Source organism: Martes martes (assembly GCF_963455335.1).
Source record: "Martes martes genome assembly, chromosome: 9".
In the NCBI taxonomy this organism is placed as follows: Eukaryota; Metazoa; Chordata; class Mammalia; order Carnivora; family Mustelidae; genus Martes; species Martes martes.
This window is the reverse complement of record NC_137896.1, coordinates 114,737,112-114,765,101: the sequence shown is the minus strand read 5'-3', so window position 1 is coordinate 114,765,101 and position 27,990 is coordinate 114,737,112. Positions and strand designations below refer to the sequence as shown.

The 27,990-nt window shown below is 51.6% G+C and overlaps 1 protein-coding gene across 1 annotated transcript in view; it reads right to left on the bottom strand.

Moving 5' to 3' along the window:
- Positions 1-27,990, bottom strand: part of GALNT14 (polypeptide N-acetylgalactosaminyltransferase 14) — a 208,349-nt gene that overhangs the window by 55,497 nt on the left and 124,862 nt on the right. The window contains exon 2 of the mRNA XM_080814691.1: positions 17,245-17,414. Within this exon, the coding sequence (XP_080670817.1) occupies positions 17,245-17,414 (170 nt within the window). The remainder of the gene's footprint in view (positions 1-17,244; positions 17,415-27,990) is intronic.

Here is a 27,990-nt window from a genome sequence, read left to right as displayed (position 1 = left end):
ACGGAGGACTGTGTGGGACACAGGTTTAGAACACATTGCTTCCGGCTCCCTCTTTATTCACCGATGAGGAAACTGAGGCCCATAACAGTGAACTGACCTGCCCAAGGCCACCCTGCTATTAGTGGTCCGGCGAGGATCTTCTGGGCCTTACCACTGAACCTGCTCTTTCCTTCAAGGAACCAAGATTGGGCCCTTATCAGATGACCCCAGGCTCCAGTCCACATAGGGTTTCTGTCCACCTCTGCCTTCCAGTGCCCTCTTACCCTTTCTCCCTACCAAATCCCACTACCAACATCTCTACTGCTCCTCCATGTCGCTAAACTAATGGAAACTTTTCAGTCTTTGCTTTACTTGTTATCTCTGTAAAATGTGACATGGAAGGTCACACATTTTATTAAATACTTGGTTCTTTGCCCTTGGCTTTGGTGAAATCACCTTAGTGTGGCTATCCTCTCCTTAAGCTGTCTCTTTTGGGTTTTCCTCTTCTTTCCCTCATCTGAAATTCTAGTGTCCCCTGCAAATTCTAGTAAACCATCTTCTTCTCAGTCTTCTTCTCTTTGGATTACTCAACTTTTCCCCAAGGCTTCAATTTCCTATCTATTTGATAATGACCCCAACCTTATTCCTAATCCTGAAGGGCACCTTCCCTTGGAGGTCCCCATGAGGTGACCTCTTCACCTACACTCTGCCTTCAGCACCTTGGCCAAGGCTGCTGTGCCTTTTGTGTTCCCCAACACACTATCTATGATGTGCCCCAACCCAAGAGATATTCTTGAATCCTGCCTCTCCCCAGCCCCCTAACCTAACTAAAGGCCTAGGCCTGTCAATCCCTCTTACTTATCTCATGACCTGGCTGTTTCTTCACATTCCCATCATGTCTTGTCTGCATTACCGCAGCAACTTCCCAGCCAGCTTTATCCCCTTACAATCTATCCAGCATGCTGCAGCTAAAACGATCTTTCCAAACTGCAAATTTTTAACATGTTTCAATGCTACCTAACTGCTCACAAAATGAAGCTGAAACCCCTAATCACGGCTTCCTATCCTGGTGACCCAGCACCACTTCTGACTCCTCCCCTGCACGCTCCAAGTTTCGGCCACGTTCTGCCTGACCCACTCTTCTATGGACCTCTATAGGCATGGCCTCCCTCCCCGTGTCTGAAATGCACTCTCCTCTCTTTCAAGGTCAGGCAATTTTCTGTTCTTCTAATCTTGGCTTGGAAGTTACTTTCCCTGGAAAGCATTCTTGATCTCCCCAGGCTTTTCCAAGGTGCTCTCCTAGGACATCTTCGTAATTGATTACCAAACATTGTGAACTCACTTATCTGTCCCCTCTACTATTGGCTGCACCAAAGGCAAGGACTCATTTGTAGTTGGGACCTCAGAACCTAGCACAGAAGACATACAACACAGGTCTGAAGAATGAGTGGATGCATGCGTGGGGGAGGAAGCAGGTGGGCGCCCACTGAGGTGAAGTCGGAGGGGACAGTGTCCCCGGCTTGACAAGTTATGAGTTACACCAGCTCGAGGGAACTCCTGAGCTCTAAGCTGAGCAAGGTCAATCATACAGAGAAGAGAGACCAAACAAGTCACTAAGGCTGAAGTTGGAATATGGAGCCCCAGTGGCACAAACAGGGAGCCTTGCATGAAGGGTGTCCTGGGAGACACCGGGGACAGTCATCTGATGCCTGTGGAGAGCTCTGACATGTTGGAATTGGAAATACCCATCTGTATCTCCTTGTTTACCAAAGTCCCAGGGACGATGAACACTGTTCATGGGGGTGAAAACACTGTTCATCGAGGTGTCCATCGAACACTTTTCAAGGATGATGAACACTTGCTCTCTCAAATGAGGGGAAACAGATTGAATCCTACCTGGACGGGGTTGTGAGATGTGGCTCGGACACCCTCTTCGTCCAGATCCGCACTGTCCAATGCGGTACCCACTGGGCATTGGAGTGTGAAATATGTGCAAGATTGCAAAGACTTTGTATGAAAAAGAACGTAGAATAGCTCATCGTACTCACTGTATGTCAAAATGGTCATATTTGGGTGTACTGAGTTAAAATGTATTATTAAAATTAATTTCACTTGTTTCTTTTGCTTTTTAAAACGTGATGACTAGATTTCACGTTACCTACGTGGCTTACGTCTATTTCTAATGCACATCGTTGTTCTAGATATTCCTCAAGCTTAGCTTGTATACAATCCGATTTCAAATTGTAGCCTTAGTGCCAGACAATGGTTTCTAGATGCTGGGTTCTTTCATACGAGTAAAATAAAACCTTAAAAAATTTATAAAGACCATTATTAGGTTTGCAACATTTTATTTTGTGGGAGAGAACATATTTTAAAAATCCCATCATCCAATATCATCCTTTCATAAAAGGCTGTTTAAACACTAGAAAAGGCTGCCATTTCAGAACCATTAAAAACCCTTTAAATTGCAGAATTAAGCTTTAAGAACATCTCACTCACGGTCACCCCTCTTGCCCCAACACCAAGGATGAGATTTGCACTAATTCACACGTGAAAGTACAGCTCAGAGATCCGCCCACTAAATTATGACGTGCCTGGGTTTGACACTCCCTCCCCCTCCCACCCCCTGTGCCATGCACACTGAACTTGGAGGACAGGAAGCCTCCAGAACTAACAGCTCCAGGTCTGTTCTTGGGGCTACTGAGCCTCACACCTCACGATAGTTTTTATGATCTCGGGTCCCCACTTATCTCTTCACATAATTTTGCTGCCCGTGCAACTGGCTCAGAACTCGCATCTGACTGGGGGATGCAGACACGTCAGGCTGAACTTAGGCCTCCTGGAACCCGCCACTGCTCCCCTCTAGAGAGGACCCCCTTGTTGGCCCAGACAACCGATTTTGCTCTGTAACGTGGACTAGCTCCTTTGAAACAAGTGGGAGCCCGGAGTTTGGGGGAAAGCCACAGGGAGGCGGCAGGACCGTCCCTCCAGGAAGCACGACGGCTCTCGGGACACAGCCAAGAGGCTTCTCTTGGGACACTGCCAGGACCTGCGTTCGCTGGTACCAAGCACGACCCAGATGGCAGCCGTGTGCGCCTGTGCTCGTGTGCTTAACGTGTGTGTGCACACACGCAGAGGGGAATGTTCTCAAAAGACAAAGGCAGAGTGTAGTTGGGACCAGGAAGTGTGGAGCTGGGCCAAGGCCTATTTTTGCAATGTTTCAGAAAAAGATTTCCTCAGTGTCTGGGACAAGGGTTCCTTCAAGTCTTATTTTAGCCCTGCCGGAATCACATTACACAATAGTAATAACACACACCACCTACTGACCCCTGGTTCTGCCTCAGGTCTTCTCCCGAGAGCCTGAGATCCGCACAGTGATTCTCTGAAGTCCTCCTCTCTCATCGCAGAGGGGACTGTGAGGGCAGGTCAGTGAGCGGCAGAGCCTCGAGATAAAACCAGATGGGCCGGCTCCCGACTCGGTGCTCTCACGCTCGTCTTGGCGACCCCTGGATGGTCATCCGACTCAGCGGCTCTCAGCCTTTCTTTCACCTTTCTCCCTGCCTTTGGTCTTGAAGGGCACAGGCTAGAAGGTTCTGGAAAGATGGAAAAAATCACAAGTCTGGGCTGTCCCTCACTTGCTAAAGAACAGTGGCTCCCTTTGATGCTCCCTGAGCAATTCCCTGATACTTCTCAGACTCTCCAGCTCAAGGATCAGAGAATAGTCAGTCCTTCCTTTTACCTTTCACCTTCAATCCTCAGACTGAAGCAGCTGAGATAAAACCTGTAGCCCTAGTGAATCCAGGGATGTGGCCACTGAGCTCAGGGACCATCTGCTTGAGGGCCAAGTGTTCCCCACTTCTTCTCCTGCAGACTCACAACAGTGTGCCCTTCCGGGAGGTCTGAAGCGGGAGGTAAAAAGCAAAGGCTTCTCACACCTTCCCGAGCCCTCCTCCTAGCCAGTTCACCCATTCATCCCGAGTCAGTCCTGCCCCACATTCACCTCCTTTATTCTCACTTCCACCTGCCCAAGCTGGGTCTGCACCCTTGCAAAGCCCCCTGGCTGTTCTTCTCTCCTGCAGAGCCGCTCCACCATCTCCTTCCTCCCTGCTCTCCCCAGCCTCACTTGGTTCCTTGAAGCCAAGCCCTGACCGCATCCCAAGGCCCCCCAATCACGCTAACGCCCAGCCCTGCCCCATAGCTCCCCAGCCTGAGCCTTCCAGTCCTGCTAAGCTGGTCCATTCATTTCTCCCTTGAGCACAACCTCCACACGCCTCCTCATCCCCCACACCCCATCTTCCTGTCCAGGGCTGCCTAAATGCCAGCCTTATGCCACCCACATCAGCGTCCCCCACCAAGCTTCTCATGGGAGTTACTCCCCTGTCTGCAACGCTGTGCTGTCTCCTCCATGGGCAGAGCCCACTTTTCTAATTCTTTACGTTTCTTAAGGGCAACTTAGTCAACCGACTGGAGTCGATGTCCTCATCTCTAAACCAGAATCACAGCAAGGCTGCTGGGCTGGGAGAACACATACAAGGTGCTTGTCACATGCCAGGGGAATACTTTGATCAATACACATTGGCTGATTATGGTCCCGGATTTATGGGCTAACACGGAGAATCTTTTGTTGAGTGAAGGTGGGTTTAAATTTCCCAGGATTTGATTCTCTCCCTCTGTTTCGAGGATTCTTTTCCATACCTGCGCTCCCAAACCCTCATGTTTTCAGGAGACAGTTTGACAGGGAAGCCAGCGAGGTACACTTTGGGTCCACAGTCCCTCAACGTGTACCGATGAGAGGCCGCGTGTCAGGCACACTGCTGGCACACCTTCCCCAGGTCTCTCTAGGTCACGGGCGGGCAGGGGTGGATGTGTGCCCTTGGGGTAATGAGTGCTCACAGTGAGCACAGGAGTGCGGGGGAGCCACTGAACTCAGCGAGAGGGGTGAGATGTCTTCCTGGAAAAGACCCTCTTCACCCCACCCCAGGTTCCTGAAAGATGAGGGAGTATACTGCACAGACAGAGCAGCACAGATGAAAAGCCATGATGCCTTGAGCACCGTCAGGGAGCCCCAGCCCCTGACTAGCTGGGGTGGACCAGCCTTCTGGAAGAAGCGAGCCAATGACATTTGAAAGATTTTAGATGGGAAGCCAAGTGTCTGCATTTGGAAAGCTCTCCATGGAGGAAAAGCGGAGGACAGACTGGTAGGGGACCAGATGCATGTTGGAGGGCGGTGGGGGCTGCTGCAGGAGTCATCCTGGTGAGAGGGGACAGCCGCTGAGGATCAAGCAAGGCCAAGGTCCAAGGGCTATGGAGGAGGCACACTCAACAGAATGAGGGTGGGACAAGTCAGACTCCACAGGTGTGGGCTTGGGTCCAAGGTCAACAGTGGGACCTGTCCTGAGATGGAACAGGTGAGAGCAAAGTGGGTGCCTGCTGTCTCAAGAGGTGGTACAGGCAGGCTCGGTGAGGCTTGGGGTAAGGAACAAATGATGTGTCCAGGGGTGCCTGGGTGGCTCAGTAGGTGAAAGCCCAACTCCTGATTTTAGCTCAGGTCATGAGCTTGGGGTTGTGGGATGGAGCCCCGCATCAGGCTCCATGCTCAGCTCAGAATCTGCTAGATTCTCCTTCTCCCTGTGCCCCTTCCTCTGCTCTAACAAATTAATAAAATCTTAAAAAAAAAAAGATGTGTCCATATGATGCATCAAGGAGAGACGTGGCAGAGAAGGGAAGGAGAGCAGAGGAACGATGCCGGCTCTGGCCGGTGTCAGGGTCATGGTGAGGGTCAGGTGGGGGCAGAAGGTGAGAGCTATCCAGACACCCCTGCTTCAGTCAATTATCAGTGTTTCCCTGCTGCCCCAGGGACACCAAGGACAACCACAGGGACACTAGCTGACCGTGCCCTTGCTAGCCCAGACGGAACCCCGCTGCGACGTGACTCCACAGGGCCCCCTTCTTCTGTCACATTGTGCCTTACTTCAGCTGCTTTTCCAGCCGCCCCCAGGCCCACCGCTCGCGTCACTCCATCCCACTGTCTGTCACCCTGGCCAGCACCGGCTTTCCACAGCCACCCGCCCCCAGCTGTCACCTCCTCTGCTCTTTTCATCTGCTGTCAGACACAGTTCTGCTTCCTGGCCCCCGGCCCTGAAATCACTCCCTCTGCTGGCCTTGGCTTCTCTCCCCACTATTTTAAAAGTACACATTTCACCAGACGCGGCATCGCGCTTGCCTCATTGCTTATTTTGCGCTCCGGTTTTTTAAGTTAAGTTTGACATTCAGGCAAGTGAAGTGTTTCGGCGCCAGGAGCCAAGGCTGAGAGGCAGGAAGCGCCGTGCAGAACTTCTCTGCCCGCACCCTCCCCGCCCCCGCACCACCCTGTTCCTGGAGCACACCCCAGCTCAGAGGTGGGGGACTGGGCACAGAGCCAGGGCCTCTCCAAACTCATTCACGTAGCTCCTTGCTCCTTCAGGGCCGGCCCCCTCTCTGCCCTGCCTCCCGGGCCTGCTGCCGAGAGCCGTGGAAAGATCCCAGGGCCCGGGTGCTCCCAGGGATCCTGGGACTCGGGCCCACCGGACACTCAGCGCAACAGCTAACAGACAGAGCTGTCCCGGGGCTAAAAACTGTGCTTGGCCTCCGGCATGGATTATTTCCCTCCCCCTGAGGGCAACCCTGGCTTTTACTATTATTTCCATTTCAAGATGAGGCACTGGGGCTCAGGGAGTTTGAGTAACTCGCCCAAGGAGCAGCTGATACGTGAGAGGCAGGCCTGATCTCAAAGCTCACAGGGCTAGGATACCTCGCTCTGCCACTCCTTAACCAGCTATGGTGCCGGGGCTCCGTTCCCTCCCTCCCCTGCCCGATGGCGGTGACCCCTTCACCCCAAGCACTGCTAAGAAAGCGATGTGGGGGGGCACCTGGGTGGCTCAGTCATTAAGTGTCTGCCTTTGGCTCAGGTCATGATCCCAGGGTCCTGAGATCGAGCCCCGCATCCGGTGGGAAGCCTGCTTTTTCCCTATCCTGCTCCCCCACTTGTGTTCCCTCTCTTGTTGTCTCTCTCTCTCTCTCTCTCAGTCAAATAATAAATAAAATCTTTTTTTTTTTTTTAAAGGGTTTGTGAGAACACTCTGTGCAGTCTCCTGGAGCAACAAGGTGTGGTTACTCTTACTCTGAGCGTGGCCAAGGTTCAGGTTTTACTGAGGAATCATACCAGGTGCCCGAGCCCCTCAGGAGGACCTGGGGCCCGTCCTGTCAGCCCCGTTTCTTTCTGGCATTAGAGGTGCAGAGAAGGGGCATGTCACCCCAGCCGATGGTTCTTCGAAGCGCTGGGGGGTAATGGGAACCCAAGACAACAGCGTTCTGTGGTATAAAGGGAGAAAGTTCTTATGTTCCGACTCCTTATTCCACGCTGAAAACCGTGGGCAGGTCACCAGTTTTCAGTCAAGCTGCCACCCGTGTGACGCGCCCACTCCAGGAGCAAACAGCTCTGTTGTTGAAAGATGGTATCAAAGCAGCTTACGCTGGCATCGCAAGCCGGGTGGGGGGTCTGGGGACCTCCACCCAGCGGAAGGCATGAGGGCCCAAAGAAATGGGCGAGCCGACAATAAAGGACAGCTCTCGTGGTCCTGCAGGCCCTCAAGTCTCCTTAGGAAGAGAAGTGTACGAGGGGAAGGATTCAACCAGGGCCATGGTGCGGGGGTGGGGGGTGGAGGGGGGTGTTGTGCTGCTGAGCTGGAGGGAGTCGTGCTTCTGGAAATAGCCTCCAATCAGATTCAGTCCCTCAATCAGTTCCTGCACATTCTTATCAGCACAAGTATTTTCAACCAGCAGACAGGGCTGGAAGTGACCTTAATAAGCATCTCCGAGCTACGTCTTTCTTCTTACTTGTGAGGAAATAGACACCCTGGGGGCTGAAGTGTTGGGCACTATCTTAGACAGGACCCATGGCTTCTCACGCTCCGTCTAGTGGCTTCCCTCCCGTTTATCGTGCACCGCCATGATGTGGGAGAAAATGTCAAAAGCACTCTGTAGAGAAATTATTGCGGACAGACTAAGAGTCAGGTGTTGTGCTCGGTTCTTGGGCAAAGGGCCTAGAGAAGTGAAGAGAGCAGGTGTAAAACACTTGATCGGCGACTGGTATGGCCCACGAACTTCTGAAAGGTGCCCCGCCTCAGTCGTCAGGGAGAGGCGAACCTCAACCACAGGAAGATACCACGACTCAGCCTCTCAAAGGCTCGAGCGAAACAGACAACAGCCAGTGACTGACCGCAAAGATGTAGAGCCATGGAACTCTCAGACACGTACACGGCTGGTGGGGTCGACACGCATGTTCACAAGATTAATCAAAGGAACATCATTCATCAGAGCCCCACACTGGAAAAACCCCAAACGAGGATTAACGGTGGAACAGATACGTAAATTGTAACAGACTCACACCAAAGGAATACTACACAGCAGTGAAAATAAACACACCATGTCTCGGAAAACGTGGCTGGTTTCACACACTTAATTTTGAGGGAAGCCAGGCACACAAGAGCACACACTGTGTAAGTCTGTTTATTTAAAGTTCAAAAACAAGCAATGCTAGACTCTGGCATTTGAAGTCGGGACATTGTTACCTACGGTGGGGAGTAGGTGCAGGGAAAACAGGGTGCTTCTGGCAAACTAACAGTCACCCTTCCCTTGACGGAGGTGCTTGATATGGGAATGCAGGCGTGTTCTCTCTGGAAATTTCTTCAAGTGGCATATGTATGAAGTGTCAACCTTTCTGTAGGTATGTGGGACTCTGATTCTAAGTTTACTTAAGACGAAGAGAGGTTCTGGGTCTTGAGGAATATTTTGGTCTTGCAGACGTATTTCAAAAGTCACTGAAGTGGAAGGATTCAATACAGCCCACGACCAGAGGCAAGAGCCACAGCCAAACTCTGCAATGCTTTCTCTTCCCCTGAGCACTCCAGCTGTCTAGCACTAAAGAGAACATTCCAGGATGCACAGTGGAAGTCCAGGGTCCCCTCTTCAGCCTTCTGCTTTCTTAAAAATGTATATTCCAAAAACAATGAGGAGAAAAAGGATGACTTAGAGGAGACAGCCATGATGGCAGCTTCTCCTTGGTGTTACTGGCCCCCAAGTCCACGGGTCAGGGCTTGTTTTCAAGGCTAGTGAAGGGAACATTCTTCCCAGGGGAGTGGCCCTCTGGTGAGAAGGGACTGGTGGCCTGCGGGGGGCAGTGAGGAGTCCCCAGCCACCCAGCTGGCAGATCTGCCTCCTTGAGGAAGCCCCATGAGAGCAAGTGTTTGGACTGCTTATTGACGGATACGTCCCGATGTGAAAATGAGTAAAGGAAACCTCAAGCTGTCTTTGCCTGCAGCCAATGAGAAGCTGCCACCACTTCAAACTCTCTTTCTCCTCTAATGAACGTTTGTTCAGAATGACCTCGCCATCTTCCTTCCTTCTCCCACTGGAGGACGCTCTCCCCTTTGTTCTCCAGACTTGCCTGTGGTTCCCCCGAGACTGTAGATCCCAAACTGCGATGTCGTTGCTCTTCCTGAACAAACTCATTTGCTGCTTGACACCTTTGTGGTTCGATTTTTAAGATTAACACCTAATAACCTAAGACTCAATAATTGGCAGGATGAATTCTGCAAGGGAAATATTTAATTCCAAACCAGTTTCCCAATTCTGGGCACTGAACACACTTCTCTGTGTCTTTCCACATCCCTTTCCATCATCTCCTTCCTCAGGCAACATGTAATAAAGGAGGCAAACCCAGGGCGGGAGGGAGGGAAATGTGCCTCCACAGCTAAAGCCATTTAGTGTCTTTCAAAGGCACACAGGTTCTTCTTGGTCTTGGCGACAGAACACAAGAAACTACTGACTCCGTTAGCTGCCTGAAATATGTTATATCAATGCCCCAAGCAAAGCTCAAATAGAAGTATCAAACTATCTCAACTGGGAAACAGAACCGAACCCTCACACATCATCTCTTCTCCTTGCCCTACAAGCACCAGTAAAACATGCACACACTCAGTGAACTTGGACATAATACAGGCTTCCTAATTGGGACAGAATATGTACATATATATATTTATCTACATACAGACCTAGAACCCGAAAACTTGGGTTTTGAGTTTCAGCCAAACACTGACTAAGCTGTGTGATCCTGGACACATCCCTTAACCCCTCTGAGCCTAGATCTCTTTACCTAGGTATGTGCTCCATCTGCTAGTCTTGCTTTTCTGCCCAAGTCTTCGTAGCCAGTACTGGTACTTAGTCCCAAACCCAACAGTCAGATGGGGCAGACTCCTCTTCCCAGACCTCACCAGCTCCTCTTCCCTCCACACCAGTTCTTGCTTCTCTCCCACCTCACCCTGGAACAAATTCCCCAGTGTAGGAGCCAGCACCCCCAACCTGAGGATGCCAATGCCTTAGAGCCAAGATCCTACATCACAATCTACTCCCTTGGGATGGTTTTGGGGGTGCAGAGGGCATCACTGCCACCTGGTACTGTTCTGCTCGGACCTACCTTAGTATTCCCCATGGCCTCCCGTCCATCTCGGCAGGAGCTCCACTGACCCTGGACTGGCCAGGGATGTGTTGCTTAGGAGATCTCCTGGGGTTACTGAGACGATGAGGCTATGACAGGATGAAAGTCTAAGCATTCCAGTGTTGACTGAACTGACTCTAAATTCCTTACCTTGAATTCAAGACTTGGCTACCACCCGACCCCAAGTTTCCCATCCAGAATTATTCTCCCCTCCATCACCCACACTCCAAGGAAATTGGACTGACTCCTGCAAAACAGTGTGGCTCTCCCACCTCCTTGTCTTTGCGTATGCTGCTCCCTCAATCTGGGATGCCTGCCACCAGTTAAAATCCTACCTGTCGCCCCCAATTCCAGCTCAAATGCCATTTCCTTCCAAAAGCCTCTGCCTCCCATCCAAGTGTAAATGCCTTCTCCTGGATAGACCAGCTTAATGCTGTTTCGACTTTTTTTTTTTTTTTTTTTACAGGAAAGCTCCCAACTCATATGGTTTGCTCCATGGCCAAGACAGAAATAGTGACACCAAAACCAGGACAGGGCGGGAGATAGGCACTTGGGAATTGAGGACAGGAAGTCCATGCATTAGCTCCAGATTCAACGACAGGCTTCGGAGCAATTCGCAGCTGAGCACCAGGAATCAGTCCCATGTGCATTTTTTCCATAGACCACGAGCTCCCTGGGAGGAAGGACCAATTCCTAGCATAGAGCTTGGCATGTGGTTATTGCTCAATAAACCTGTCCAGTGGATGAATGAGTGAAAGAACAGGAAAATGCATGAATGAACATGACACACAATGTCAAAGCTGGTGGGAATGAGCTCAAACAAGGTGTGAGAAGACATTAGTGAAGGAAGCTCGTTCAGATGAATTCTCATCCACAATTTTCTTGACCAGTCCCCTTTCAAAGGCTGAGATGCTGCCTCTTTGGGAAATCTGCCCGAAACTCACAGAGGAGGCAGTGGCGGAGGGACAGGGGTAGCAAACAAGGACCTATGGGCCCAGGAGTGGAATCCTGGCCCAGAGGCACCTCCCATCTCTGCTTCTGTGGTTTCTCTTCCCCTCCCCCCTGGAGAGAACCTGCTCCTACACCTTGCGCTGGGGACTCAGACAGCCCCCCGGGGCAGCAGACTCCGTTCTTCTGGAAAGCCACTTCTAGGATGTGCAGAAACTCATTCTGCTGCCCCCCTCCAAGGCTCCCTGGGACTCCAGGATGCTCTAGAGGGAAGCGCGCTCACAGCTACTATCAACAGGCTCACAAACTCCTGTATTGAAAAATGGTGCACAGGAGGGACCAGAACGTAGCAGATGGGGAGAGCATGTTTGCAAAAGCTAAGTGTCTGTGATGGGTTTCCTCTCTCGTCCCCTCCGCCTTGATGCGCAATCACCAACTCTGTGCTAAGCTAGTGGAAAAGCCTTGACTCTGAGGGAATATGAACATTTTTTATGCTTAGCCGTTCCAGCCGTAAAGATTTTTATCCTATTACTGCTAAGTGACGAGTACAAGGAGAGAAATGATGATGATCTTTGGCAGCCATTCCAACTGAGTAAATACGAGGAGGGAGACTGGCGATCCCAGAACTGGGCTGCTGCCCCTTCATTTCCCAGGATGAAAAGGAGCAAAGGAAAAATGTCTTCCTGGTGAGACGTATCGAAGTGTGGAATTTTCCCTCCAGGCAAGCGATGGGTATCCCACTGTTTGAACCATTTAGCACCGCGCCCTGGACAGAGGCTGGGAGAGTAGGCTGAGGGGAACAGTCAGCGCCAGCCAGCCAGGAGGACATGACCTAATGAGGCTTCCCAGCGGCAAGGAAGGTCTTCCAGCTCGCAGCTCCTGGGTGCAGTCCACCTTGCCACCTGCTCCCCCACAGTCAAAGCAACCCCATAATAAGTATTGCTAGGCAACAGCAAAAATATATATTTGCTTTACCAAAATACTGCCCTCCCCTCCCCAGGGGGGGTGCCTCTATCGAGTGGCTTCTTGTCTGCTAAATGTTTTCTGTGCTGCTTGGATGAGGGCAGGGCCAACTGCTGTCACCCAAATGTGGGGACAGTGGTGGGGGCAGGACAACTGGAAAACAAGGACTGTTTGTTGGACCAGTCCGTGCTCGATAGATAAACAGGAGAACTCTGTTGGGAAATCATCTCAGACTCACCCTGGCTAGACGCCATCCCTTTGTTACACTGACACAGTTACACCATTGCCATCCCGATATTGACAGACACGTCGTCATCCTCACAACACCAGTGGACCTCGGCAGGGCCCCAGGAGTTAGGGCTCTCATCCATGTTAACAGGATTGCGGGTCTCAGGGGACAAGGTGGCACGAGGTTGTTCCGACACCAGCACAACCAAGAGATTTCCACGGAGGCAGGTGGGAGAGCCGAGCACATGGACGTGGATACTTCCAGAATGAGAAGACCGGCCGCAGAGGATACATGGACTTGCAAGGTGCAGTGACTGTGCAGCTTCAAGGCCTTCTAGTCCCAACGCAAAGAGAGAACAAAGCTGGGAGAGGACGTGCAGAGGGAAGGCCACTGATGGGCACCTGGTCCCCATGCCTCCCACTGGCCCTGGATCAGGGATGAGGAAACTGAGCCACAGCCAAGATGTATTGAAAGGCCAATGACAGCAGCTGTCTATCTCGAGACTGTGAAAATGTCGCATGTTGGGTCAGGGGTGGGTGGGCAAGAGAAGTTCTGGTTGTCAACCCCAAAGGGTGAATGTGAAGCGGATCCTTTGGAAACCAGAGATACTCGCTTTCTTAACTAGCCTGGATGTGGACATCCCTCACTGCCCCCCCCCCAATAAAGCCTGGGAATGGGGAGTTTCAAGCCTACCTCCTTGCTGTGGTCACTCTGCTCTCCAGGTCACTCCAGCCATCCCCACAAAACACCTGGGGTTCCCTGGCATGGAGGACCAAGAAGACAAGGTGATGGTTCTATTCCACATGGGAAAATGAAGCCCCGGCCTCTATGGGGCTGCTTTCGCTCAGGGCCGGGCCATGATGTGCTTAGGAGGGCTTCCGTAACTGCCAATGTGCTTGGCTTTTCCATCGGCCCAGCTGCCTATTGGGCGAAAACTTCCATGGTCTTGTCCCCTCCCCCAACCCGCTGCCTCCTCCGGCCTCGCGGCATTTCTGAATTCCTGGGCGATGCCCCCCAACGCCGGCCTCCCCGCAGCGTGTGCTCTAATGCTCAGCTAATAGCTCCATCTCAGGCGCTCGTCCACACGCGTCCTATAAATCAGAATCCAATTATGGTGGTAAGAAAATTGGAAGCAAATTTAATAAGCTCAGGCCACTCCCCCATGCTATTTCTTTGCTCTTCTCTTCCCAGTAATGAGAACTGCCTTCACGGACTCCGTTCTCCTGCCTCCTCATCTGAAGCCCCCAAGGATGGAAGGAGAGGAGGAAGGGGGCTGCTTCTCTGTCCTCTTTCCCTCTTTGCACAGAAGACAGGTGGGGCAAAGTAATCAAGTGTCTTTGCAGATTTCCTCTCCCTCTCCTTCGTTCAACAAACGTTTCTCGGAATTCTATCACCTGCCAGGTACGGTACTAGAAGCCAGCAAAGATGTCTCCCCCTAGAGGGTGGAAGGCCTCGTTCTGTTGCTGGGGTTGTTGATGTTTCAGTCTTGAGGTAAAAAGTGGGGCTGGCTCTGCAGTAGGGGTTTGCTCTCGCTGCCGCTCTGCCCCTCCGGTGACAGCTGGCCCTGTCACATGGGGAGGGGAGGGGTGCTACTGGCATCTGGTGGGTGGAGCCCAGAGAGGCTGCCCAGCATCCTACAATGCACAGCACATCCCTCGCAGCAAATGCCAGCCACTGATTGAGTCCCTGGGCGACGGGAGACAGGTCACCAGCAGCCACAGCTGGTTAGAACGGGGACGGGCAGGCCCCAAGAAGGGTCCCAGCGTTCTGGCAGCCCAGGCAGGCGGGCCCCAGGCATTACCTCAGGATGAAGTCAGGATACAGGAAGGCTGGCGTCACAGGATTAAGGGATTTAGCTGGTGGTTTTAACTTCTCGGACACCAATTCCCTGGGAATCGAGGGCTGGAAGAACGAGATCCTGTAGACAGAAAGTCAATCCCCGGGGGAGCCCATCTGAGGGAAGCACCCTGGGCTTTGCTGGCAGTCTCTGGAACTCTCTTTAGCACAAGAGTGATCTGGGCACAGAGTCAGCCCCGTACCACGCTCAGCCTGGAGATGGCTGATGCCATTGCACTAGCCTGGGTCTTTGTACACAGTCGGCGCTCAACAGCCCCGCCATGGCTGCCTGGTCCCATGTGCCTGCCCTTGTTCCCATTCCCCTGTCCTCTACTCTCTCTGCTTTTCTGGATCAGGATCCCTAGATCTGAAATTCTCCGAGTCACACAATCCCCGCTCCCACAGGGCAAGGTGAGCGCCCGGAGGCAGACATGTGGCTGACAGACTTTTCCTCTTTGTCTTCCCCAAAGGGGCCTTAGATTCCATCTAAATCCTGTCCGTCCCTCTTGCCACCCTGCCAGCAGATCACACTTACCTGACAGATACGACACACTGGGAGAGAACCCCGAACAGGACCCGGTAAACCGGAATCCTGGCGGATGGTCTCAGTTCCTCCCCCGCATCCCGCACCTATGTCCAGTCCTCTTAAACCACTTTCATTTCTGCCTCTTGGATCACAGATGAGGGTGAACACAGAAATTCGTCCTGCTCAGAGTGTCCCCTGGAACCTGCCTGCTCAGTGAACCCCCCACTCCATGCCTCCCTTCTGCAGAGCCCGTGTCCCGATGTACCGGCTCCTTTCCTGGCTGGGAGGCAGCCTTCGCTTTCCTCCTTCTAGAGGTTCTCACCATCAGGACTCAGGACAAGGGAGGGACCAGGTGCCTAAGACGGGGAACTTATCAGCCTTCTCCATTCTACCTGTAGTCTCTGCTCAGGGAAATAAAATTACTTAATCCTTTTTAAAAGATTTTATTTATTTATTTATTTATTTGAGAGAAAGTGCACAAGCAGGAGGGGAGGGGCAGAGGGAGAGGGAGAAGCAGACTCTCTGCTGAGCAGGGAGCTTGACACGGGCCTCAATCCCAGGACCCCAAGATCATGACCTGAGCCGAAGGCAGACATTTAACCAACTGAGCCACCCAGCTGCCCCCAGGTTACCTAAGTTTTAAAGAAAATTTTATCAGATGCCAAGGGCCATGATAAGGGCTGCAGAATTCTGACAGAAATACTATGAGACTCTGACTTGAAGAAGCTTTCAGGCCAGCAGTTGGGAATGTTCGAGGTAGAGCCAGTGCCCCAGATCTCTGGCTGTGGGGCATTTCCTGCTGCTAAGGAGACTGTCGTGGGTACCTCGAGGCGGGTGTGTGTGTGTGTGTGTGTGTGTGTTCAGTTTGCAGACTCTTGGAGTCTTCTGAAGACTTCTAAAGCCACAGATGCCTTATGGCTCAGGGCCCTATGGGGGCATGGGGCTCTGGCTCCTTTTATGAATGATGGTGACTGACATGAGCCCCTCCATGAGATGCATGTTATGTAAGTCAAGGTCTCTGGGTTGTACAGCCTAGCTGGGGAAACTGAGTCCACCCCCCTTCACAGACTGACAACTTAAGCACCACCAGACTGACCGGCATCCTAAGTCATGAAAACTCTTACCGTCCTGCTCATAAACCCGTGTCCACAAGCGGGTCTCCACAGACCCAAACAAAGACAGAAAGCTGAGAAGCTCCCCCCAGTCCACCAGCCTCTCAGTTTAACCACGCCTCCAAGCCCCTCCACCCCAAAGACACCTGTCTGCTCTTTGGAGCTGGTGCAAAGTGCATTTCCCATGGGAGACAGAAACACGACCCTGGGGACCTTTGGCGCAGCTGGGCCTCCCCGTTGTAGGCAGGGAGGCCAGCACGGAGGGGCTGGGGTAGAGATGGACCAGCTTACTCGGGCCTCATGAGGAAGCAAAGGACTGTAGTGACTCTAGGAGGGACTGGTAATGAGGCAACCGACCTTCACAAAGGCTCTTTCCCCCCCAAGAAATGAAGCTTTCTGCATTGTGTCAGGCCTGACCTCCCTCGGAGGAGATGGCAGAACAGAAGCTGGGGAACAGGGCACTCCGCAGCAGACAGCAGGGGCATGTGAAGAAGCCCTGCAGCTCGCATGACAAAACTGGGCTGTCGGAGGAAATGACCCCTCCCAGCGACAGACGATGCTACCAACCTGACTTCCCAGGGATCCGCCAGTCTTGCCCTCCCTCCCTTTGAAAGCTGTGCGTTGCCAGGCCATGGGAATCTGGCAGGGAAACCAGGCCCAGGCTATAGGGTCTCTAGTGCTCCATGATTTCGGGGTAGACACCGGGCGAGGGGGGCAAAGTGCAGGCGAAGGGGCCTCCTCCATTTCCCCTGGAGGCACCTGGGGGGTGGCTCACAGCCGTGAGGAGCGCAGAGAGCGTTAACTACTGTCTGGCTGGCAACAGACGGCGTATGCCTGCCCCGATCCTTGGCCCGGGCGTCCCCCGAATCCAGCCTGCAGACGGCACGTGCCTGCCTCGATCCTTGGCCTGGGCACCCCCAATCCAGCCTGCAGATGGTACGTGCCTGCCCCGATCTTTGGCCCGGGTCCCCCCCACCCCGAGTCCAGCCTGCAGATTGCGTGTGCCTGCCCCGATCCTTAGCACAGCTCGCACCCATCCCCCGAATCCACCCTGCCCTTGCTCTGTCATCATCACCGGGTAGGGGAGAGAGTAACAAGTGGGAGTAGGGAGAGGTACCTCAGATGGCGGGTGTCGGGCACGGCCCGGCTGCTGGAGATCCGCTCGCTCTCCCGCTGGTTGAAAGCATACAGCTTATAGGGATCGTCACCCACGCGCCACTTTTTGGCATTCAGATACTGCCGCTCATCAAACTGGTCCCATGGGTCTTCCCAGTCAGAGTCCAAAGTCTGCGGAGCACAAATGCGAAGTCAGTGAGAAGAGCTCCCAGCCCTCCCCCAGCCCTGTCTGTCTGTTGCTGCCCAGCTGCAGAGAACAGGTTTTCCCTGGCACAGTTTAGCCCAAGGATGCGGCCAGAGGTAAGAGGTTAATGAAACCTCAGCAACGATGATAACACACAGGACGACGCGGTGAGGACAGCCGCCGTTTGCTGAGCACTGTGCACGAGGCGCTATGCTAGAACCTTTATTCACTCCCCTGGTCATCCCAGGATATGGTCACAGGACCAACACAAGGAAACAGCCTCCATGGGCTAAGTACCTTGCTCAGGATCCCACCCGCAGGAAGTTGGCAAGGCTGGGACTTGGGTTCTAGCACCCTGAGCCCGCAGGCCACCTCGCCAGGGTAATCTGAGAATACCTGGCTGAAAAGTGATGGCACAGAAGCAGGTACAAAACGACTAGGACCGTCATCCCCCCTCTGCCATAGGACGCAGGCGATCCATCTGTAAGAGTGTGCTCCCCACCGGATGGATGCCTGCGTGTTCCCCTCTTCCTCTGACCCGACCCAGAAATCTGTGATTACTTTTTTTAAGATTATTTATTTATTTGAGAGAGAAAGAGCATGCAGAGGGAAGGGCAGAGGGAGAGAGAGAATCCCAAGCAGGCTCTGTGTGTTCGGGGCCCCAAAGGGGCCTCCATCCCTGAGATCATGGCCTGAGCCAAAATCAAGAGTCAGACCCTGAACTAACTGAGCCACGCAGGCGCCCCTAAAGCTGGGGTTATTTTTAAGAAGCATCAGTGCAGGAACAGTGCTTTAGAAATATGTACAAGGTAGCTTGTGTACTCATGACCTTGTTCCGTCTTCCCCAGACGCTCTGTGCTGAGCTGGGAAGACAAGTTCTCACCAAAGTTCCAGGCTTGTCTGCACAGGTGGGACCGGGATTGAGCTGAAAGCAGAGCTCAGCCTCCTAGGCCCACCAGTGCATTTGCACAGCAGAGAAGGCAAGGGGATGCACACAGCAAGGGGGTGGCTCGAGCCCAGAGCCGGGCTGCCTCGGCTGTCCCGACCACGCCAGCTCTCGGCTTCGGAGCCTCTGCACGCTGGCTGCTTCCCTTAATGGTCCCTGCCAGGGGAGGCTGGCACTCTATCTCTGGGGAGAACCCACTGACCAGGTACTGCCCTAGAATGTGAGGGCTGGGGCCCTGGGGCTAGCAACGTCCCCAAGGATGGGATGCTCACTCGTGTGTTACTGGCCTCTGGTTGCGGTGCAAATGTGGACCCCGTCCCTCCTGTCGCTGACCAGGAAGCCCTCCTGGACGTGCAGAACCTGATGGAAAGGCTCAGGACAGGCCCCGCAATGGCTGGCCAGGTGCCCCCCACCCCCAGAAAGTGGCTCTGTGGGGTGGTTCACGATGTGCACATTTATCTCACACACCACTCGATCTTATCTGGTAATTGATCTGCCTCTCTCTCTCTGTTATCTCCTTTTGAAACAGCATTCTCCTGCTAATAGCACAAAATGAAGCTTTGGAAACCAGCAGTTTTTACCCAATAATTGATTTTATGAATGTGCTGGGATACTGCTGCTACACAGGGGGTGGAGTGTGAGACACCCCCACGCCCCACCCAGCCTGAGCTGTGCAATGTCACAGCCTGACAGCTGTCACCCTTGAAATCATGGGACCCAGTACCATCTCCCACTGGCTTGTTCCCAGTTAGATTCACTGCAAGTTTCTCAATCAGGGCTGAGCTCCTCCAATGCTCTGTGCTATGGAGGGGAGATGCAGAGATGCAAGGTCCCAGCCCTCAAGGGGGTTGCAAGGTTGCAGAGAGACATGCATGAAGACTCCTTTGCCGCTTCTACCAGAGGAGTGAGGGAAATGGGGAGGGCTGCCTGGAAGAAGCGTCAAATCAGTTTGTGCTGGAAGGATGAGCAGGCAGTTTGCTTTGCTTAGGAGGATGTGGGAGAGGAAATACGTGTGTAGTGAAAACCCAGATAAAGGGCAGGAAGACCTGGGGAAGGGAGAATCTGCTGAGGACAGGGCTAGCTCAGGAATGGGGCAGCCAGAACGTGGATCGCAAAGAGCGTATGAGTGAAAGCAAGCTCTGCAACATAGCTGGGTCTGTATGAAGCAGGTCAGGGGGAAGGGCCTTTGGCCACAAGTGGAGGGAAGAGATTGCCACAAGGAGCCCAGCTGGGAGGGGAGCTCAGGAATTGAGGCTGGTGGAAAGGGAGGGCTGAACAGGGGTGGTGCTGGGGCACTGACAGAAGTTTCCATGCATCAGCTGGGGAAGCAGACGGAGGAGCAGGCCCCAGGGACGGACTGGAGAAAGGGCAGGTAGAGACCTCTTGGCCTCTTCCCCTACTCTCTATTCACACCAGACCAGGCTCAAGGCCAGCAATCACCACCCTACAGGCAGCGAACCATCCCCGGCAGATTCTGCCTCCTTGGCGAGGGGGCCTTGGGAACTCAGCTGTGATTCTGGACCCCAGAAAGCCCAGAGCCAGAGTAACAGCCTGGCTGGTGAGGAAAACTGAACAATCACTCAAAGCTTGCCTGGAGGAGACTGCTCCCTCCGATGGTCTCGTGCACAGAGCGGGTTCACACTTAACTGCACTGAGATCCACTGGCGGGGGGGGAGGGGGGATCTCCCTGGCCTGGGAGCTTGGTTTTCCTACAACAATATCTGGATGTATTAAATAATACTGACACTGTGTTTAAAATACTAACATTAACCATCTGAATAATAATTTCTGTTTTACAAGGCGGCCCACACATATTGCCTCAGAATGCAAACACAACCCCATCTGTACAGGGAGGGATCAGCAGGAAGAGAGGCTAGCTGGCTGGCTTGCCCAAGCTTGATGGCTAGAAAGTGAAGGGACTGCTGATTGAATCCTTCCCGAACCTCTCAACGCCTCGGTCTGCTCTACCACGGAAACCAATCGGGGGCATGTCCTCTGCGGAGAATGAGTGGAGAAGAGCGAGGTGGGGGCCAAGCCCACGGGAAGGACCAGCAACTCCTTCCCCGCTGGTCCGCAGAGGAAAGTGGCTATGGCCCTCCCAGGATTTCTAAAGGGCCCCAGACTCTCCCAGATACTTCTAGTACTAATTTGGAGTTGGCTTCCAAGCTCTTCAATTCACGAGGCCCCATATTCAGGTCTGAGGACCTGGAGGGCGGCACATGGTACCCAGGCTTTGGATTCCTTGCTTCCTGGCTCCTGTGACCACCCGGGGCACTGCCTGAACCCGCACGTGCAACTTCGCAAACTTTGCTGTTACAGGAAGTGATGATACGGCTCTCTCCCACCAGGAACCGCACCCCCCAAGGTCCCGCCCCAGGGCTCTGACCTCTCCTTTGTGGCCCCCACCACCACCCAGGACCCACAGGCAAAATCTCCCTTCCCTCTCTGACCAGAATTTACTCAACCTAGAGTGTGTGCGTTTCCAACTGTAAGTTTGATGTCACGCACAGAAAACCAAGATGATCTTTTCAACAGAATGTATCTGATTATGTCACCCAAAGACCAGCTTAAATAACTGGGCACCAAAAATGGAACACGCAGAAGCACATCTGAGAGGCTTTGTTTCTTTCCTCCCACTGTGCTTTCAGGAGACGCCCCGAGTCCCCTTTCCTCCGACCTTCCCTGGCCTGTTGCTCTCATTTCTCGTGCAGGCTGATTATTTGGCTCCAGCGCTATTAGAACTGATTATGGGGCTCTCTCTGATTTTAATGTGTTCGTCTCCCTCTCCTCTTCCTCCAGATACTAGTTCTCTCATTACCCTAGGTCTTCCCCCCACCCAACATTAGAATGAGAATGTCTCTATTTCTTGAAGAAACTTCCATCCTTCTCTGAACTGTGCTGATCCTTAATAAAACTTGTCAAACTTACCCTATGATAAAACAACTAACACTCTGGGGGTACCTATCACATGTCATAAACGTTTACATCTAATCCTCACAATCACAGATGCCGATTTTACCATTCCCATTTTACAACTGGGGAAACCAAGGCAGAGAGCAATTAGGTGACTTGGCCAATGTCACACAGGTAGTACACACTTGGGCCAGTGTTTGAACCCATGGAGCCTGGCTCTACTGCCATGCTCCTGACCATGAGGTGACACTGTCTTCCCAGAGCCTCCCTGCCATTTCCTTTGGCCATCTTCAAAGACTATCTATGTGTTTCCCATTATTTTTCTCAGCCAACTTCTTTCTCTGATTGGGATCTCCCCCCCACCCCAGAGGATCTCTGTGTCTCCTTCACCATCCCCCCACTGGTCCATCACTCTTCTTCCTGGGTGGAAGACTGGTCTCCCCCCAGCCAGGGCAGAAAGGATCCAACTCCATGGGCAGATTCCTGCAGGAAGGTTGGAAGACGCCAGGCTAACACACAGAAGGTCAGAACTGAAAATAATGATAGAGCTTATTTAAAGATGACAGAATTCATCTATCCATCCAATATTTGATACTCCAGCATAATATTCCACTGTCCAGTAGACATCCCTCCTGGGTCCAGCCAGGGACACAGTTCCCAAGGAACCCACTCCAAACTTTGAAAGCCTGCAACTTCTAGAAGTTTCCTTCTACTATTAAACCAGAATCTGTCTCCTGCCAGAAGCAAATGTAAATCCTATCTGGAGAAAACCATCACCGATTTACATCCTCAGGAGTTCCACAAAGCTCCCTGAAAGGCGAAATCACAATAAAAAAGATCAGGGGCATCTGGTTGGCTCAGTCAGTTGAGCGTCCGACTCTTGGTTTCAGCTCAGATCTGATCTCAGGGTCCTGAACTCAGGGTTGTGAGAATGAGCCCGTGTTGGACTCTGTACCCAGCATTAGTCTACTTGCGTTTCTCTCTCCCTCTCCCTCCTCTGCCCCTCCCCACTGCACTCTCTCTCTTGCTTTCCAAAATAAGTGAAATAAGTCCTTTTTTTTAGTAGAAACCATAAACAACAGATTTAGGTCTTCCAAAGACTTCAGATACAAGAATTACAAATACAAAAGAAAGCATAACTGTAGATAAAATGGTTAAACTATGGAACAAAAAATTAGCAAAGAACCAAAGTTCACTGAAAAAGAACTGAGCATCACTTTCAGAAATGAAAAAAATATAATAACAATTGATGGTCAATATCAAACAGGCCAAACAGAAAAGTTTACTCTTATCTGCAAAGTTTCTGACCGGAATGCTGCATCTGTATTACCTCTGTGAGGGAGGCAAGCCAGTTGTGTTGTTCCCATTTCACAGGTGAGAAAACTGAGGGTCAAGGAAACAAAGGAGCCTGCTTAAGACCACGGACATAGTGAGTCCGCTACTGAGACTCTGACCCAGGACTTCTGGCTTCAAAGCTCACGTTCCTTCAATATCATCAAGGAGTTTCATTCATCCATGGCCACTTTTTACCCCCTTGCTGGATGGTGATAACCAAACATGTAGAAGTTATCTGCTCTCACCAGTATTATTCTAATGCCCACCCAGCTGGGGATGGGCCTTATTTTCCCAAGGGCCAGTCCAGAGAGTGAAGAGGACAGCACATCTCTATGCAAATCCTGCCCAGAGTGAATGGGCTGGGAAAGGAATGATCCTGGGAATGGACTCCCTCCTGCTACGGCATATAAGATGAACTCCAGCAAAGAAGGGAGGGCCGCACCAGTTTGCATTCCCACCAACAGTGGAAGAGGGTTCCCCTTTCTCCACATCCTCTCCAACACATGTTGTTTCCTGTCTTGCTAATTTTGGCCATTCTAACTGGTGTAAGGTGGTATCTCAATGTGGTTTTGATTTGAATCTCCCTGATGGCTAGTGATGATGAACATTTTTTCATGTGTCTGATAGCCATTTGTGTCTTCATTGGAGAAGTGTCTGTTCATATCTTCTGCCCATTTTTTAATATGATTGTCTGTTTTGTGTGTGTTGAGTTTGAGGAGTTCTTTATAGATCCTGGATATCAACCTTTTGTCTGTACTGTCATTTGCAAATATCTTCTCCCATTCTGTGGGTTGCCTCTTTGTTTTGTTGACTGTTTCCATCAGAAAGGACGAATACCCAACTTTTATAGCAACATGGACGGGACTGGAAGAGATTATGCTGAGTGAAATAAGTCAAGCAGAGAGAGTCAAGTATGATATGGTTTCGCTTATTTGTGGAGCATAACAAGTAATATGGAGGACAAGGGTAGATGGAGAGGAGAAAGGAGTTGAGGGAAATTGGAAGGGGAGGTGAACCATGAGAGACTATGGACTCTGAAAAACAACCTGAGGGGTTTGAAGGGGCGGGGGGTGGGAGGTTGGGGGAACCAGGTGGTGGGTCTTAGGGAGGGCATGGATTGCATGGAGCACTGGGTGTGGTGAAAAAACAATGAATACTGTTATGCTGAAAAGAAATAAAAAATTAAAAAAAAAAAAAAAAGAAGAAGAAGGGAGGGCCGGCCAGCCCCTCCCTTGCTCACCTGGGCTCATGGCAAAGGAAAGAGCTGGAAAATCCTTCTCCCTCATCTAGGGACAGCACATCAATTATGGATTATTAGATAAGATCTTCATTTTAATATTTCCACCATGTATTATCACCTCTTTCTCTGGCTGGAATTCTGTCTTGGGAGTTATTTAACTGATGTGCAGAAATCTAAATTTAATTTATTATGATCTAACTCACTTTAGAAGCCAAATTACCCTGCACTGGAGAAGGATCAAGTCAATATCCCACTTGGCTTTCTATTTATCTTCTGCAGGGTTTTCTCTCCTTCTCTTCAGTATTCATTTTATCTCGGGTGCTGGTAATAAATTTAAATTTTCCTCAGAATTAGGCAATTGCTCCTTTAATGCTGTAGTTTAATGGTTAGTATTAATTATACGAAAGTCACTCCTTAAAGAATGTGGAGGATGGAATGGACATATAATGGAGGGGAAAAGGCTATTTCTTGGACCCAATGAGGTAGCGTGTGATCAGCAGGGATGAGTTTACTCTTCTAGTCCTGCTCCTTCCATTTCTTCCCCTACTTTCCTCTCACCCCCCGCCCCTGCCCTAGAGCCAGGCACCTACAAAATGGGTCTGCTGGGAGCTGCTTGTTATGGCTTCTCTGCACCCCTGGAAGGTCTGCCAGCCTGGACGCCATGCCTAGAACCCTCTTGAACACTGGTCTCTTTCTCCATCTGCCTCCAATTAGTGTCACTGAGGCTCTGACAGCAAGAGCCACTACTGCCCAGCTCTCTCCTCCCTGCCATGCCCCAACATACACACACCACCTGTATCCCAACTGCACACCACGTGCTAATAGGGATTTTGGGGGGAGGCTTCGAGCTTCCTGGAAGAGGAGAAGTTCTGATAATTATTATAATTGCCTAAAAACTCCAACTGTGAAATATAATATGATTAATGGAATGGACAGCAGCCCAGCTTTTGTTTCTGGAATAGAAAAAAACCAAACTCACACAATTTGGACCTTATATGGGGATTAATTTGCTTACTAATTAGCATGAGAGGGAGGTACCAGGGAGATTTAAGTCTGCGTGACTGGGGAGGAGGGCCTGTCTCCCCCGCAGGTGCCAGGGAGCGTGAGCAATGCCGACGTGTCTGCTCCCTTCCCACCCAAAGTCCTATAAATTCCACCACCAAAGAAAGACTCAACCCAGAGCTCCTTTAGGTGGACAGGCATCTCAAATAGCTTATAGCTTGCTTAAAGAATCCCTCCCAATTGCTGGTGGGCATGAGGATTGAGAGAGAGCTGGCCCAGCCCACAGCATTCATTTCTGCATGCTCTTCTCTGTGTTCAAAGACTAGAGCAGTAAGCCAACCCCCGGAACAGCAGACGCCTCATCCCTTCCAGGTCTGGAACCCAGAAAGCAGGAGATCAGAAGGGGAGGGAGCCAGGTACCCCCACAGGGCTCAGGAGAAAGAGGATTTGTCCGTGACACAGGCAGTTGGATTTGCCCCCAACCAGGAGGTTGATGCTGGAGGAGAAAATGCACCAAGAGATGGAACTGTGCCCAGGAGAGACTGAGCAGAGAATCTGGAGTTGGGAAGAGCAGAACCGGAAGTGGGCTCGGGAGGGGAAGCCTCCAGCCGGACAGGACAGGACATGCAACACGGTCTCTGGCATGGACACTGAGTCATCTTAGGTGCACGGTCACCTCATCAGACTGAGGGCGGGCCTGCAAGGGGATGCTGCAGCCATATTTCAACGTGGCCCCAGTGGCCTCCTGCAGGATTGAGATGGGGCCTCAAGGTCAGGACTTCACCCCAAGGGAAGCAAGTTCTCCAAAGAAAGAATAAAACACTAAAAACAAGATTTGCATTTCTCAGTGACAGAAGAAATCTCTCCTCCAAGTCAGACTCCTCTCCCCTCCCTTGCCCCAGCAGGGCTGGGAAGTATCACCAGGCATCATCAGAAAGCTCTTTTGCCTCAGGGAACAGCTATGGACCCAGGCAATTGTCAAGGGACACTACTGAACAAAGGTGATCTAGCAGGGGTCCCAAAAGAACAGGCCTTCAGGGTCACTGAGAACAGAAATGCCAGTGAATACCTTGTATATACCACACAAAACCTGTCTACTTAAGGTCTTTCAATCTCCTCTTTGGGAAAAATATGCCCACAGGCTGCATTTGGCCTGAAGGCCACCAAAGTGTGACCCTGGGGCAGTAATGGAATAAAAGGAGAAAAGTAAAGAAAGATAAAGGTGGGAAGGATGACGGGAAGGGAACAGTGCTCTTACTACAGAGGACGCTTCTGTGATTTCTTTTCTCCTTCAGGGGGCTCCTTGTATATTTCAACTCAATTTCACCAGACAGAATCGCAGCCACCAGAGGGTTTGTGTTTGGGAGAATAAAGACGGGCAGAGAAGGGGGAGCACCGCACTAGGGATGACCCTATAATCCTTCTCCACCGTTTCTTTGATGTCACAAAGAGAATGCAAGTCAGGAAACACTGGGTCCGGAGCCTGGCTGTGTTCCATGCGTCCTTTCAACTGCTTGTGGTCAGTCCTTCCCTCCATCCTGAGGGTACCCCACACAACTTTACAGGCCCAAATGAGATCTCAGAAATGAGATATGGCCTGGAAAATTGCTTGGCAGAACATAATGCGTATGTAACATATTATTATTGTCAACATTGCTACAGTTACTATTATTTGGGGGGGTACTGAATGCTAATGGAGAGAAAAAGCAATTTATAGTCAGCCAATCTACGTTTAGCTTCTTCCTTCCCTGTGGCAGAAATGGGGTCTCTGACAGCATCCACGGGTGACTGACTGTACGTTGTCACCTGGCTGTCCACTGGGAGGAAAGCCCTAGGTCATTACCAAAGTCATGTGTCTTGGGACCCGGCAGGGCGGGCCTACCCAAGGGCTATGCAAATGATAAGACAGAAAACTATTTTAAGAAGTGTAATAGCTGGGCGCCTGGGTGGCTCAGTGCGTTAAGCCTCTGCCTTCGGCTCAGGTCATGATCCCGGGGTCCTGGGATCGAGTCCTGCATCGGGCTCTCTGCTCAGCAGGGGGCCTGCTTCCCTCCCTCTCTGTGTCTGCCCCTCTGCCTACTTGTGATCTCTCTCTCTTTGTCAAATAAATAAATAAAATCTTAAAAAAAGAAAAAGAAGTGTAATAGCTAAGGGTTCCCTTTCATTTGGAAGGACATAAACGGAACTTTGCAGGACTTCTGAGCTAACCCCCCTTTTACAGGTGTGCAGGTGGGAACTGGGACAGCACAGAACAATGTGGACGATTCTGAGGAGAGAACTGGGGAATCTTGGGGGTGAGGTCAGAAGCCTGAGCCTGCTTAACACCCCAAGTTTCCCAACAAGCCAAGGAACCTGGTTGCCAGGACTCTCTGCTCCACTGCGGGCCTGTCTCTACCACCGGACACATCAGTCCCAGAGTGTCTTCTCCAGGCCTCCTGGGACTTGGCTTCTGAGGGCTGGACTGGCTAGTCTTTACAGCTATACTCACAAGAAGTGTTTTTGGCAAGGTTTGCAGCTTCCCCAAATCTCCCTCTGTGTTCTGCCCAGGCAAAGGCAACCTTGGAGAAATCAAGATGGAGATGGCTATGGGAGGCCAGGGAAAGGGCTGACTTGAAACGGTGATCAATTCTCACACCTGACGCAGCTCAGAAGACCCACAGCGAAGAGTCTGTAACGTTTACTGTGCACCAGGCTCTGTCCTGAAAGGTCACTCACTGCACGCTCAGGACAAACCCAAAGCAGGTGCTATTATGAATCTTATGTTATGGAAGGGGAAACCGAGGTTTGAGAGTCTCAAGGGACTTGGCCAAGTAAGTAGAGATGCTGGGATGAAGCCCAGACAGGGGGGCGCTGTTGGGTCCTTAAGAGGGACCTGCGATGGCAGGGGGTCACTGGCGGAGTGGCCACTGCCCAGTACCACCTAGAGAGGAGGAGGGTGAAGGGAGGAGGAATTCCACCAGATCAGTCCTATGCTTTCTGCCAGGTTAGCCTGGAAACACCTTTCCTAATCTGCACGCTAAACTGCGTTCTGGCTAGAAAAGGAGTTTCAGGCTCCAGTATTCCCTAAGCCCTGTCATTCATTCCCCAAAGGTGACATTAGCAAGAAGCCTCGAGCTCTTGGCTGAGG